Genomic DNA, 13,421 nt, shown 5'->3' on the forward strand with positions numbered 1-13,421 from the left:
ATCTTACAGTCATCTTCATCAATCGGCGCATCATAAACCAGTTCTTCTGATTTTTATGTGATATTAAAAATGCTTGAATACAACTAAAAAGATAAAAACATGCTCAAAGCGGGTAATTGTACCAAAGAAACACGCTGCAGGCAAATTATTTAACAAGCCACACTGGTGGTAAAAAAAAGTCTGAATAACCGCATTAAATATGGATACGATAAAAGGATATGTCTCAATTACACAGGCTGTGTCGTCTGGTGCACAATGTAAAATAGTGAATTTCTGTGGAAGCTGTCTGAAATATAGTCCAGGGTCTGATGCTGGCCCTTCATGTCACAGATGGTGTTCTCAGTAGGATTTGGAACGTGTACGTGTCAGAGTGGCAGCAGACCAACCTGGAAACGAGACCTCCTTTTTGCATTGTATTTTATCTTGACAATACAGCAGCTTTGTTTTTTTAATTAGACCAAAAAAAAAGAAATGAGTTTTGTTCCCATTCAGATTTTCTAAACCTCGTTTTTTACACGGAACAGTGAGCAACGAGTTTCTAAAAACATTTTTGTATTTGTGTTCAAAAAGCCCCTGCAGACAGTAAATGCTCTTTTTCAGTGTCAGCTTTTGATTTACATGCTGTTTGTCACAGATTCCGGTGATGTAATGAAAACAAAATGTACTGTACTGTTTGTTTTTGTGTAAATCCTTCAACACTGTGGACATTTCATAAAATATATATATTAAATAAGTAAATGAACAAAAATTGTTATTTGACTCATTCTCATCTGGTGTAAAATTATTCTTTTCAGTTTGACGGGAGGTGTACTGTGAACTAAATGATTCGGGAAAATGATCTTTACCTGACCTCTAGTGGAAAGTCAATGCAATGCACCATATAGTCCAATTATAAACGTTGGACATCACAGTAAATGGTCCAAATTGAATTGCACGGCTCTTATTAATTCTCAGTCAATGTGGCTGCTGGAAAAAACATGATTTTCACCTTTAACAATAGCAACACTGCTGTTCTATTCAAGAGTCTGATGAATTTATCTATTTATCTTGTGTTTCTGTTTTTATTCTTTCTACCTCAATATTTTTATTTTTATTCTATTGTATTGTATTTTATTGTATTCAAATGTACCGGCTGCTATGACGACTTAATTTCCCTTCGGGGATGAATAAAGTAATCTATCTATCTATCTATCTACTAAATAAACGAACAAAAACATTACCCATCAAAATGTCCTTTTTGCTGAGCATGAAGGTTCTGATAGGGCTATATTCATTCAACCTGCAATTCAATATTTCAGGTCTCTTTCACAAAGGATTGAAATAATTTATAGACTGGTGATGTTTTGGTTGTTTTTAATTGTACATATGAGTGAACAACATTTCTTTATTTCACCTTGTTTATTTTCTCAATCATCAGTTGCTATTAAATCAGCAAATAACAAAAGTCCAATAAATCTTATTTTCATACTAATACACAGCAGCAAACAGCAGATATCCTCACCTAAGAACAGGGGAAATATTGTATTTATATATATCCGATACTCGACACTCATTCAAAGTAAGAAACGACAGAAAACACATTCCAATAATCATTTTTAAATCAATCAAAGGCTTTTTTTTTAGTACATTGATTTAAAAGGTCATAATAGGCTACTGTATTTATGTCTGTAAACAATAAAAGAAACATAAATAATCCATAAACAAATCACGCATTCAAATATGCATCTAAATGCACTTGTTTAAAAAAGAGAAAAAAAAACAGCTTTACTGTTTTGGTAAGTAAACTGCTCTTCAGAATTATGCACATTTAAAAAAGAAACTTGGGTGATTCTAAACTGGGTCAATATTAGCTTTGTTAACCCTGATCTATCTGCAACCTTGTAGGCAATTAGATTGTTAGGGATACACCAGCTGTCAAAAATAACCCATTGCACTTCATGAAAACGCAACCAGAACGCTGTGACTGGGGGAGCTGCTGCGAGTGAGTAGTAGAGTGCAAAAAATAAAGAAATACACAGCGACCAGCAGTTTCCGTCCTGAAAGCATGTGCTCCAGGTCACAACGTAATACAAATGTTGTTTTATGTCTATTTCAGCTGGTGATCAGAGTCATGGCCCTTTTCTTTTTTTTTTATCTGGACCACAACAGCAGGCCCTGCCCTACAGCCCCAAACACAAATGTCTGTCCCGCTGACGCACTGGTCAATAGCAAACAACAATCAAATAAAAGGGGGAAAAAGCAAGACTAAAGGTTTAAAGCAAACAACTACTTGGCTTATCTGCCTCAGCAGTAGTGTGTGGCTGTCGTCAAATAGCCGTACAATAAATCAGATCTTGATTTAAAATGTTCCTAAACCTGATTGGTGCATGATAGTCTGCTGTCAACAGCCGCCATGTGGTCAGATATATCTTTCAGATTGTAAAGGGAGAAGTCGGATATTGACAGTGACAGAGAGCTAAAATTAGCTTAACACAAACCATGACCTCTATGCCAACAATGTAACACTCCAGTCTAGATGAAGGAAAACGACTTAATAACCTCCAGTCCTGCTCTTACTTGCCTGCAGGCATGTTTTCTGTTCAGATCATGGTAACTGTGATTGTTGAAGTCAATATAGCTTCGGTCATGCAGCAACAGCAACAACTACTCCCCCCACCCCACCCCCCGCCATGACTGTTGTTTCCAAGTGTTTGTGTTTCTGCCCAAGGCTCCCACTTCTAGAGAGGAGTGCAAAACGATTACTGCCTTTAGTGTTACCAGAACCAAAGAACTGTGACTACCAGAAACCAAAACATTGTACATTGTACACTTTACTGGTATGAAGAGTGTCACCATCCAATAAATGTTGATTAACAACTTATCCTTACGGCATTAAAAACAAAAATCTTGTCACAATTACTTTTTTCTTCTAGTTTATTCGAAAGGTAATTTATAGGAGAGAGGGTAAAAAATGATATAAAAAAAATCTTTCATGCAATATTATCAAACTGTCGTAGTAAAAAACGAATTGACAAAATAGGTTATTTGGGGCCTTCAAACCGCCTTCGTGTGACGTGTTCACCAAGCAGCTGGAGGGAAAATGAAACAAAATGTCGGACCAGACTCCCTTTCATTCGTTATATCATAGAATACAAATCGAGTTCCAAGGGGGGAAACTTATCAAGACCTCCCTTAATTTAACAACAGTTCTCTAAAAAAAAAGGCTTTCATTTCCTACTGTAAGTAGGAAATGAAAGTGTTTCCGTTCAAACCTCTGTTATACAGAAGAGCAGCATGTATTTCAACAGTGAATCCTTCAGCCATAGGCAAAGCATCAAAACAAACTTACTTTCAAAATAATATATGGTATCAACCATATGTGTTAATAAGACTTTATCAAAGATATCATCTTTAAATATAAGTAAGTCACGTGAAAAGCTTTTGCAGTGTCCTATTGATTACATATGCAGCTGTCATATGTTACCAAATGTACTGTATCTTCTTAAAAAAGGTTTCACAGGCAACATTAGGCATCATGCGTGTACCATGATTCTCTCAGTGCAGCCAAACTCAGAGAATGAAAACATCATATTTAATGTTCCAGACACGACCGACTTCTTGAGGTAAAATTGTCCTTTCTTAAAGTGCTACCTGATATTTCCATGAGATCCTAAAAACGCCATTTTATGATTCAAGAAAACGGAAAAAAAATACTCTCGGCTGATTGTCAGAGTTTCTGAAGACCACTTTGAGGCTTCTCTGTTGTTGAATCATTTTTCTTTTTAAAAAGACTTTTGAGCTTGAGGGATTTCTTGCTCTTTTCTTTATCCTTGATCTTCTCTTCACCAGTCTCAGAAGGGGAACTGAGAGATGGAATGGCGGCCCTTGGTGGTGGCGTAGGGGGCTCCATGTCTGCTGTCAGCCTGGCCTGAGGAGGTGTTGGGGGGGTGCAGGACTTCTCAAGGATTCCATCATACACGAGCTGGCTCAACGGACCAGCGTTGAAAAGATCTGATGATGTCCAAGGCCCCTGGGAGGTTAACATAAGGTCTGGCTGTCCAAATCTACCTGAAGATGAACTTGATTCAGAGGCTCCGAACTCCTCCTTCAGGGTGGAGTGTTTAGGTGTGTCTACTGGGACATCGACTCTATCCCTGATTTTCCCAGCGGGATTTTCAACCAAACTGTCTGTGTCATCTCTTGCCATTCTTGGTATTCTCCGTCTGAGAGAACCAGCAGACAACTCAGGTTCATCTCTCAGCATCCTCCGGTTTGCTGGTTCTAAACCAAAGTCTTGCTTCTCTGCAGAGGACAAGGTATCCAGAAGGGCATTCGATTTCTCTCTGGGTAGCATCTTTTGGGAAGCAAGATCTGTACAATGCTCCAACTCATCTCGTGAGATCCTTCGTGGTGCTCTAGTTGTCTCTGCTATTTTGTCCATTGCTAATGCCCTCACTGAGGAATCAAGCTGACATTCTCCTTTATTCAGCAGAAGTTTCCTTGAACCTGTGTCTAGGGAAAGACACATTGAACTTCTGTTCACTCTTCTGGGTACTAAGTCAAACGGATGCTCAGCATCATCTTGTGTTATCTTTCTTAAGCTGCTGTCAAAGGAAGCCCCCATCATATCTCTGGATATCCTCCTCGGTGGCTGTTTATCTGTTGATGCTTCTAATTCATTCAAAATGATCTTTCTAACTTCCATTGGTAAATCTTTTATTTCTCTGTATATATTCCTTGAAGAAGGGTCAATAAAATCCCCTATTGTATCTCTCTCTACTTTCCAGGATGGAATATCTTTTGAAGACTCTTCTTTAGACATCTTCAAAGATTCCATAGACGAATTCAGCAATTTGTCTTTGCCCATCTTCCTGCAGACAACATCTACCTCAAGCTCTTCTGTGGAAACTTTACGAACTGGGACAACAACCTCTACTTCTCTACTCAAAGTCATGGAAAGTGAGGGATCTGCAAGTAGATCAGTTTCATCATGATAAAGCCTTTGAGAGGAAGCATCAACAGTGGGATTATGGTACATTTTGCTGAGAGGAGGAGAAATCATGTAGTCTGTGTCTGAGTACTTCTCTTGGGAGTTTCTTTTAGTGAGAGAAAGGAATGGAAGAATGAGAGGAGGAAGAAAGGAAGGAAGGGATTACACTCTAAACAAACATCAATACAGGTTCTGCTGAAATTGTTCACAAACTACTAAAAGATGTGGACAAGGACACATACTGTTTCTTGAGCGTTTTCCGGAGAAGGCTTTCTTCCTCATCAAAGCGAGGGTAAGGAGCTCGGATGGGGATGAGAAGGTCAGGGTCTGGGGAGTTCATGGCAGTCGATGGCTGAGTAATGACCCCAGGGCGACGTGGCCGACACATGGAAGATCCCTGTGTTCGAGGAGAGCGCTTCAGTGGTGCAACTGGAATCAAGATGAACCAATTAGCAAGTAACAATCCATATATATCAGACAGTATTGTAGTGTAATGCCAGGCACAGACAAACATGTTTTCCTACTTGGGAGCTAACCACCAACATGCTAGTCAGCCGTAAACATGCTAATGCCAGTCAATAGCAGTACCTCTACACTTTCTTTCTATTTTAGTAGAGAAGTATTTCAATTGGAAGTCTTCCAGGACATGAATGGTTGATCCAAATGTAAAGTCTAGAGCGTCAAGAGTCTACTGATAGGAAGCTCTGTGGACTGTATAAGTGGGATCTTGATAGACAATAGTTCACAATTCCTGTTACTTACCTGTCATCTGTGGTAAGATCGGAGACTCTTCTAACAGATCCTCTAAAGATCCATGTACAGAGCTATGGCATGAACAAGGTGGCTGAGGCACTCGGGGCATACCCAGGGCAATTGAGTCTGAGTAGAGCTGAGCAGTGAGGTTTGCGAGACCAGAATTCCTGATTATGGAAAAGCCGCAGAGGCGTTCAATCTGCTGCCAGCGATGGAGTCGCTCCCGCAGGCAGGCTGTTACTTCAAACAAGGCGTTCCTAAACGAGACACAAAGACGTTTGTCAAAGACATTACATGTTGCATATTCACTGGAGCACGACCGGCTCACGGAATTCTGTCACTCACTTTGCTTGCAGGATCTTGTGGTCGACCTGATCTAAAGAGGAGCTGTGGGCCACATGGAGAGTCCCCAGCAGTGAACTCCTCTTCTTCTTAATCTTCTCCGCCTGCAAGGAAGTTAAGGCAGTGGATCAGTCCACAGCAAGTAGGTTGTCCAGGACAAATCAGCTCCATAACCATTGTAACTCATTTCAACTGTCTCACCATGATCACCAGTCACACAATCATGAAGGATGAAAGATAAAATGTCGCTTGACTATTTTCCATGTATTCAAAATATTCTTCTTCTGACTTTACCTCTTCCTTGGCGACGGAAAGTTGCTGTTCTGCACTCTGCTTCTTGACATTGTAGTACTGGACCTCTACTTCATGCGTTAGCTGGAGCCACTGCTGCAGAAGCTCTGAGACACTCCAGCTTGCATGCATGTCCTTCTCCGCCTGCTTCAGTGCCCCACGGACCTAAATGGATACCATCGGTTCAATGTTCGACATCAATTTGTTCAAACTACAGCAAAGGTTAGCCACGTAATGCTGGAAATGTGCTGTTTTCTCTGGTTGTGTGAATGAATAATAAATTCAAGCGTTTATTGTCATTGAACAGCTGTACAATGAAACTTGAGGGCAACTCCTCTCAGTGGTACAAAGAGACAACAAAGATCAAAGATCGACCAAAAACTCATCATCTAAAAAACTGCTGTAAATAAATAAATATTGCATAGATGGTTATAAGATCAAATTTGCTATGTTGTATGGTGCGTTGCAGCTACCTGTTCCAGCTCTTCCTCTGCATAGCGCAGGCGGCTGAGCTCAGTGACAGCACCCTGCCTCAGCTCATGCAGACGATAAGCCTCCTCCTGTGCTCCCATGATCTCATCCCTCATCTTCTCCTCCAGGTTCTGTTTCTCCTCCGCAACATTACGCTTCTCTTCTTGGGCTCGCTCCAGCCTGAGGGCGTGGAGATGTTATTAGTATAACCAGACAAGACTATGAGTCGTTTATACAAAGCACTGCAGGTGACAGACAGAAGAACTCCTGGATACTCACTGTTCCTGTAAGTCCGTGAGGCTCTGCTCAGCCCTCTGAAGACTATCCAAATCTTTCATCATCTTGGTTATGTGGACTTTACTGGCTTTGTTCTGGGACTGAGCAAACCAGCAGCCTCCAACTCCCATCACCACCGACACAATGAGCACCAGGTCCTTCATGTAATTATGAGGACCTATGGTTTAGTGAAAAGATGTTGAGTTATATTGGATGTATCAGAAATTAATCATAGGTGAAGAGATGAAGGCTAAGAAACAAGATGAAGTAAACCAAAAACACAGACTGAAACCTTACATGTTTTCTCTGGCAAAATGTCTAAGCCTCTTAAAACTAGTGCAAACCCACCCACAGTTCAATTGTACCGTTTTTAGACATTATTGTTTACAGCACATTGACACCAGCGTCGGCCTCTAGCATCAAAAGTTCCTGAACCTCGTTGTCCCTGCAAGTTAACATCTTCGTCAGTGTCTTCTACATATATGACACCTTTTTTTATCCCAAAATACTTTTCCCTTTTCTAGTTTTTTTCAGTTTGGTCCCTGTTGGATGTTACAAACTTCACTTTAATGTCCCATAATACTCCTACTGTATTCTCACATTCTCATGCAGACATTTACACAGGGGTCTGGAAGGAAAAGGTCCTAAATATGTTTGGTGGGGGCAACTGACATTTGCGCTCTCACATACTAAAAATAATATTAATCAAAAACTGTGCGTGTGTTTAGGAACGATATTCATTACATTGATATTCACTTCACATTTTGAATTAAGTGTGATTACGATGACTTTCTTAGTGAAACGGTACAATACCACTTGTTGTCCATTAAATATCGGAAAATCAGGGGAACAGATACATTTAAGAGACATAAGTTGGGAGAGTGTGTGTGTGTGTGGGGGGGGGGGCTTGTTCGTACGTGCAGGCGGTCCGAACAGCACCACGTCCAGAGCTTTGATGTTGAGCTTCTGTTTGTCCCTCTGGTCCAGGACTCTCAGCTGGACGCTCAGGAATGAAGGCTCATTAGCAGCGATCCTGCACACAGACGTCACAGACAGAGCATGTTCACCGTGCTGCTGTGGCTCCTGACAACAACCGACTGGTTCTCACAGTGACTTAGTGTGACAACAGGACACAGGAGAATTCGTTTTGGTTGATATTATCTTTCTCGTGGGCCATTCTCACCTGGGGAGTGTGTTTCCATTGACCTTGAAGTCTTTAAAGTTTCTCTCATACTGCGGCAGCTCAACAAAGTCCTTCAGCCAGCGAAGCACCTCATCTTGAGTCCAGTTGTGTACTGAATAACGAGACAGTGAAAGAAGACAAAGAGAGTTAAAGACAAAGTAGGAACCTGCACACACACACACACACACACACAAACACACACACATACAGTCTCTCTTCCCCTCTCTCACACACACACACACACACACACCTTCAGATGACTTCCAGCCCCTCCAGAGCTCCTCAACTGTGATGTGTTGGTCCTCTCTGTGCAGGTTGCTGTGTTTGTTGGTCTGCTGCTGCTTCATGTCTTCGATGATGAACTAGAAAAAATGGAGGGACACAGAAAAATATATTTTTTTCAGATACAAACATTAAAGAACGAGGTCAGGAGCCACTAGGCGTCCAAAATAAACCAGTGTGTGATGTCCATGGATTTCAATCTAGGCATAAAGCGAGAGAGAGAGACTATTGAAATATTGAGACGCAATTTATTTCTAATGGGCACAGAAGCACTAGTGTGTATTGCGAATTCCAGCGAATGCATGTTCCTGGTTGTGTGTGTGTTAGTGCTGTCTTGGAATGTGTCCTTGGCTGTAAGTGGAGGCTTCATATGATGGCCGGAGGAATCTCGGGGCTGCGTTCTGATGATCCCCGGCCCTTCCCCTGACGCTTCTATGGCAACCGCAACCTGAGCCCCTGGATACTGTATCCGCGCAGCGCATTCTGGACGGCGAAGGCATTCGAGAATTCTGGGTTTACTACCGATGTCACACACACACACCTAGACTCTCTGAACAACATATCTCTCTGCTCTGAATGTTATCTTCTCAGAAATATGCACCTGGACACAAAAAGACCACACAAATTGCACATGCAGACCAACGTGTTTTTACATTGGTTAAAAGTGCCTTAGCACTCGTATAGAGCTAAATAGAGAGAGAGATGCATTTTCAGACTGATAATTTGTTTATATGGCTGAATGGAAAAGTTTGATCATGAAAGAATTATTTTAGCTTTTTGTGCCAAATTAAATGTTTTTGTACAATTGATAAAATGCTCCGGAAGTGTGACATTATATATAAGAAAACACATTATTATAGTTCTGCAAACAGAAGCAAAGCACAACAACCTCAGTTTGCAAAAACATTCAGTGGTAGTTAGTTGTGTGTTGCTTTTTGTTTGGTTTCTAATTGGATAAAAGAAAAAACCTTGCAATAAACAAACAGATAAATACTTTGCGACTTCCTGAAGAAAATCTAAGTTTGATTGAGGAAACATTGCGAGGACCTAAAGTCTCAAGCACGACTGTGAAGGTCAACAGCGTTTCAGTATTCTTTTGTCACTGAGCCAAAAGCAAAAGTTATACTGTTACTATCCTTGAAGCAGCATTTGACTCTTGCTGCCGCCAGGACACCTGTTGTCGAGCTGCTTTACCCTGTCGGCCTCTTGCATGCTGGAGCACATACACACTGCGATTTAGAACATCTAAGAAGATGGTGTAAAGATTATCGGGGGGGGGGGGCTGTACCTCCACACTCTCCTCCACCTCGATTCCTCCGTCCTGGTCATCATCCATCATGTGATGTACGATCCGCAGGGCCTCCAGGCTGTAGCGATCGGCCTCGCTCATACACGGCGGGGTCATCCCCATGCAGGGGTCTACAAGGGTCAGGGGGACATTTCATTAATCCATACTTCACTCAACACATCCAAGGAGTCACCCTCATTTATTCATCCGTTCAGCTCAACTGATCACGTAAAGCTCGGATCTATAGAGTAAGCGTGTTCATCTCTGTTGACTCCTCGGTTCACTGATCCTGTCAGAGCAGAAAGATCATCTCGTCCGCTCTGAGCTGAGTGAATTGGATTGTTTCTGCTCATGCCGTGAATGCACAATGAATACGTTTGACTACTTGGAGCAGCAGACATAGATTGATTTTATAAAGATAGATAGCATTTTGTCAATATTGCTACTGAGAAGTCTTTCTGTTGATGCAAAATGTTCATTGGCTGTGGTTTTTCTCCTAAAAACAGGAAGTAGGTCATGTTTTTGCCCCTGTATGTTTGTTAGTTTGTTTTGATTACAGATAAACTAGTGTTAAGATTTCCATGTAACTTGGTGGTAGGATTGGACATGGGCCAAGAGAGAACCTTTTCATTTTTGGCACAGATCAAAAATGTGACAGAAGGCTCCTGGCTTTTTGTCACTTTCTTTAACACTTTATGAAATTATTTTCGCCAATATCCCCGCTGGCCAATTATGGAACTGATATCTATGAGTGTAGGTAATTTAGTGTGGCTTGAGTTAATTTCGGGGGGGCTGTGCCCATCCGTGCTATGCGCTCTGCTGAATATAATCATTTCTTTCAACATCAACTAGATAAATATGCAAAATAAACCAACTCCATAATCCTGACAAAAAAATCTCACACTGGAAAAGAAATGCATCTGGCGTCTTCAAAACACTTTTTTTTTGTTTTCTGCCATAACCATCATATCAAAGCCCAGTGTCCGACCAGTCTGTGACCTGCATGTGTCAACAACACACATTTAATGGTAAACACTTGAATGTTACACTTAAACACTGCATTTTTGTCTATAAAGTAAAAAAAAGAGAACAAATAAAAACCATGTTGCTATAATCTAACCAACTCTAAATCCTGAGTTTGAGAATCAAATTGGTGCAAAAAAAAAGTTGTTGCCTCAAACACACGGAAAAAAAAAAGTTGTGCAGAAATTCCGTAGCAGAATGTCCTTGGTCACATGGTGATGACGATTACATGGAGGATCTAGTCGTTAAGACCAAATCAGCTGTTGTTATGAGGCATTCATTCGTACATTGTGTTCCAGGATTACGTTTAACGCAGCAATACTATATGCATGGGAAGACGACACAGCTTTCTGTCGGTGGACAGGCCCGTGAGTCAGGGTTCATTTTTGTCTCTGTGACTTTAAAGTTTTGGAGCTCAGAGGACCTGGGAGTCAAAAGGTCGACCAGTTAAACCCACAACGATCGGTTCCACTGACACTAACTGCTGCCCACCCGCAGTGTATGGAGGCATTCAAGTGACTAGTGGAAAAAGTAAATCCTGGTTTCTGTCATCAATCTTGTGCGAGAATATTGGACTTGATGTCTTGAGTAGAATTCTTACATGGAGTAAGTCGTCCTGGAATGAGCCCATGCATGTTCAATACAATTCAGCACTGAAAGAAGAGTAGGCCTTTGAAAGACGATCCTACAACATGGATCACTACACTAGCAGATAAACAGGTGGAGCTGAGGGAAGGTGCAGAGACCGAACATAAGAGGGTAATATGATCTTCAATTCTAAATTACTCCATTGTTTGCTTTTTTTGTTGCTTACATGACAGACACGCCATTTTTTTTTCAAGATATTTAAGACCACAAATATTGAAACTATCGATAATCTGCTGTATCACTTGACCTCGTCAGTATCCTGAAAAAAAAGAAGAGTAAATATCTTGAAGAGTGATCCGTGTTTATCTCCTCAGTCCCACAGGTGTGATGTATAACACTTTAGGTACAGAGCAGAGACATTGGTCCCCTGGTTTCTGGTGATGAAACTTGTATTTCTAAACAATGAAGAGACATCTCAGGCTATGAACCATGTGTGGTGTATGCAAAGGTCTTTCTGGACAGTTTTCTCAGGCAGTTCATAAGGCACCTCACTCTCCACAGGTGAGCTGAGGCTGAGTTAAACTGAAGAAAAAAAATCCCTTTACAAAGTCAACTTTACTGGATGTAAAGAAATAAAGATTTATTAAAATGTCCCCAGAAAAATGGTTACAAGGGTTTTCCGAATATTTGAATAATGCTCTCTCTGTGCTGCCTGTTGAATAATAGATGATAGTAAAATAATAATAGATCATTTAAAGGGAGGCAGCTCAATTCAACCTTCAGTATTATCAAAATGCACTACACTGGCTGAAAAACAAGTCAAACATTTCTAGTCAAGAGTTCTAAGGAAAGCTCACATAGAAGATAACACATAGTTGGTTCTCTCGTAGAATGTAGAATAAACTTGGATGAAGTTAGATGGAAATCATGAGACATCCAGCTGGAAAGCATATTTCAAATTACTGACATGCACTGCCATGCTCAGCGGTGAAATGTGCCAATGTGTGTGTCCATGGTAAATGGTGCATTGACAGATTTGAATACGTGTCCAGCTTCCCTTTTCGGTGTGAGTCTTCAGTTGCTCCATGCATGCTGCCTGAGCACGTACCTGTGGGGTCGAAGCCTGCGCTCCCGCCGGGGAGGCTGAAACCCTGCAGGTCCCCGGCGCATTGCGCGGCCACGAAGATCGCAGCGGGGAGGAATAGGAGCAGCAGAGGCGACAGAGGCAGCATTTCAGATGATGTCTCACAATATATCGTCGTCCAGAGATGAGAAACTCCTTAGTACAAATGGAGAAGATATTAATCGCGACACCAACACCCCCCCCCCCCCCCCCCGTTTGGGAGCGCACCAGTGTCAGTCTACGAAAAATGTGTTAAGCGATATCCGTGTTGCTATTACGGGGCACAGCCAAGAAGTGAGACGTGATACCGACGATTCGCTTGGGAAATCAGACAGGCTGGCTTTATAGTGTGCGACCCGGGATATTGCCTGGAACAGTGCGCATAACGGGTTTGACAGTCAGGATTTGCGGAGTCATCCAAATGCGCAAAGGCTGTGCGTAAAGGTTCCTCCAAACGGCTGTTAATCCCCAAAAAAGGCAGTTCCGCTCAGATGATGAATAATCCAAACTAGATCTGATAAAAAATCATCAGAATAAATGAACCTGAGGCTGAAGCATCCTTAATAAATCCCACTGTTATAACCAAACACACACAGACACACAGCAGATCTCAGGAGTTTAACGAGGAGGAAGGAAAGCTCCTTTTTAGGTCAGATGGTTTTTAAATTGAGGAGGAAACACAAGTTAAGGATCCTGTTCAGGTCGAATACACCCTCTCATTTCCTCGAGTCCGGTCAGGTGAGAGTCTGTTCTGCGTCGGCTATTGATTCTCTTCATGAGCCAGATAACCGGAGAGGCTTCAGTCTGGTCTGTCTCCAGCCAGCCCTTTCCC

At 41.6% G+C, this 13,421-nt stretch overlaps 1 protein-coding gene across 1 annotated transcript; it reads right to left on the bottom strand.

Moving 5' to 3' along the window:
• Positions 1–1,377: 1,377 nt before the first annotated feature.
• On the bottom strand, positions 1,378–10,002 carry LOC128436916 (stromal interaction molecule 2). The gene is made up of 11 exons (XM_053418838.1): positions 9,856–10,002; positions 8,536–8,647; positions 8,286–8,397; positions 8,020–8,135; positions 7,106–7,280; positions 6,829–7,006; positions 6,359–6,520; positions 6,068–6,168; positions 5,732–5,979; positions 5,212–5,398; positions 1,378–5,075 (listed from the first exon to the last, which is right to left on the bottom strand). The coding sequence occupies exons 1-11, from the start codon at positions 9,976–9,978 to the stop codon at positions 3,707–3,709; spliced, it is 2,883 nt and encodes a 960-aa protein (XP_053274813.1). The 5' UTR covers positions 9,979–10,002; the 3' UTR covers positions 1,378–3,706.
• Positions 10,003–13,421: the final 3,419 nt, after the last annotated feature.

The sequence above is a fragment of the Pleuronectes platessa genome, chromosome 3 (assembly GCF_947347685.1).
Source record: "Pleuronectes platessa chromosome 3, fPlePla1.1, whole genome shotgun sequence".
Taxonomy (NCBI): Eukaryota; Metazoa; Chordata; class Actinopteri; order Pleuronectiformes; family Pleuronectidae; genus Pleuronectes; species Pleuronectes platessa.

Coding starts and splice junctions, on each gene's coding strand:
- LOC128436916 (XM_053418838.1), bottom strand. CDS start 9,978: ATGGGGATGACCCCGCCGTGTATGAGCGAGGCCGATCGCTACAGCCTG. Junction 8,136..8,285: donor AATGGAAACACACTCCCCAG/GTGAGAATGGCC, acceptor GTCTGTGTGCAG/GATCGCTGCTAATGAGCCTT. Junction 7,281..8,019: donor GCTGTTCGGACCGCCTGCAC/GTACGAACAAGC, acceptor ACTAAACCATAG/GTCCTCATAATTACATGAAG.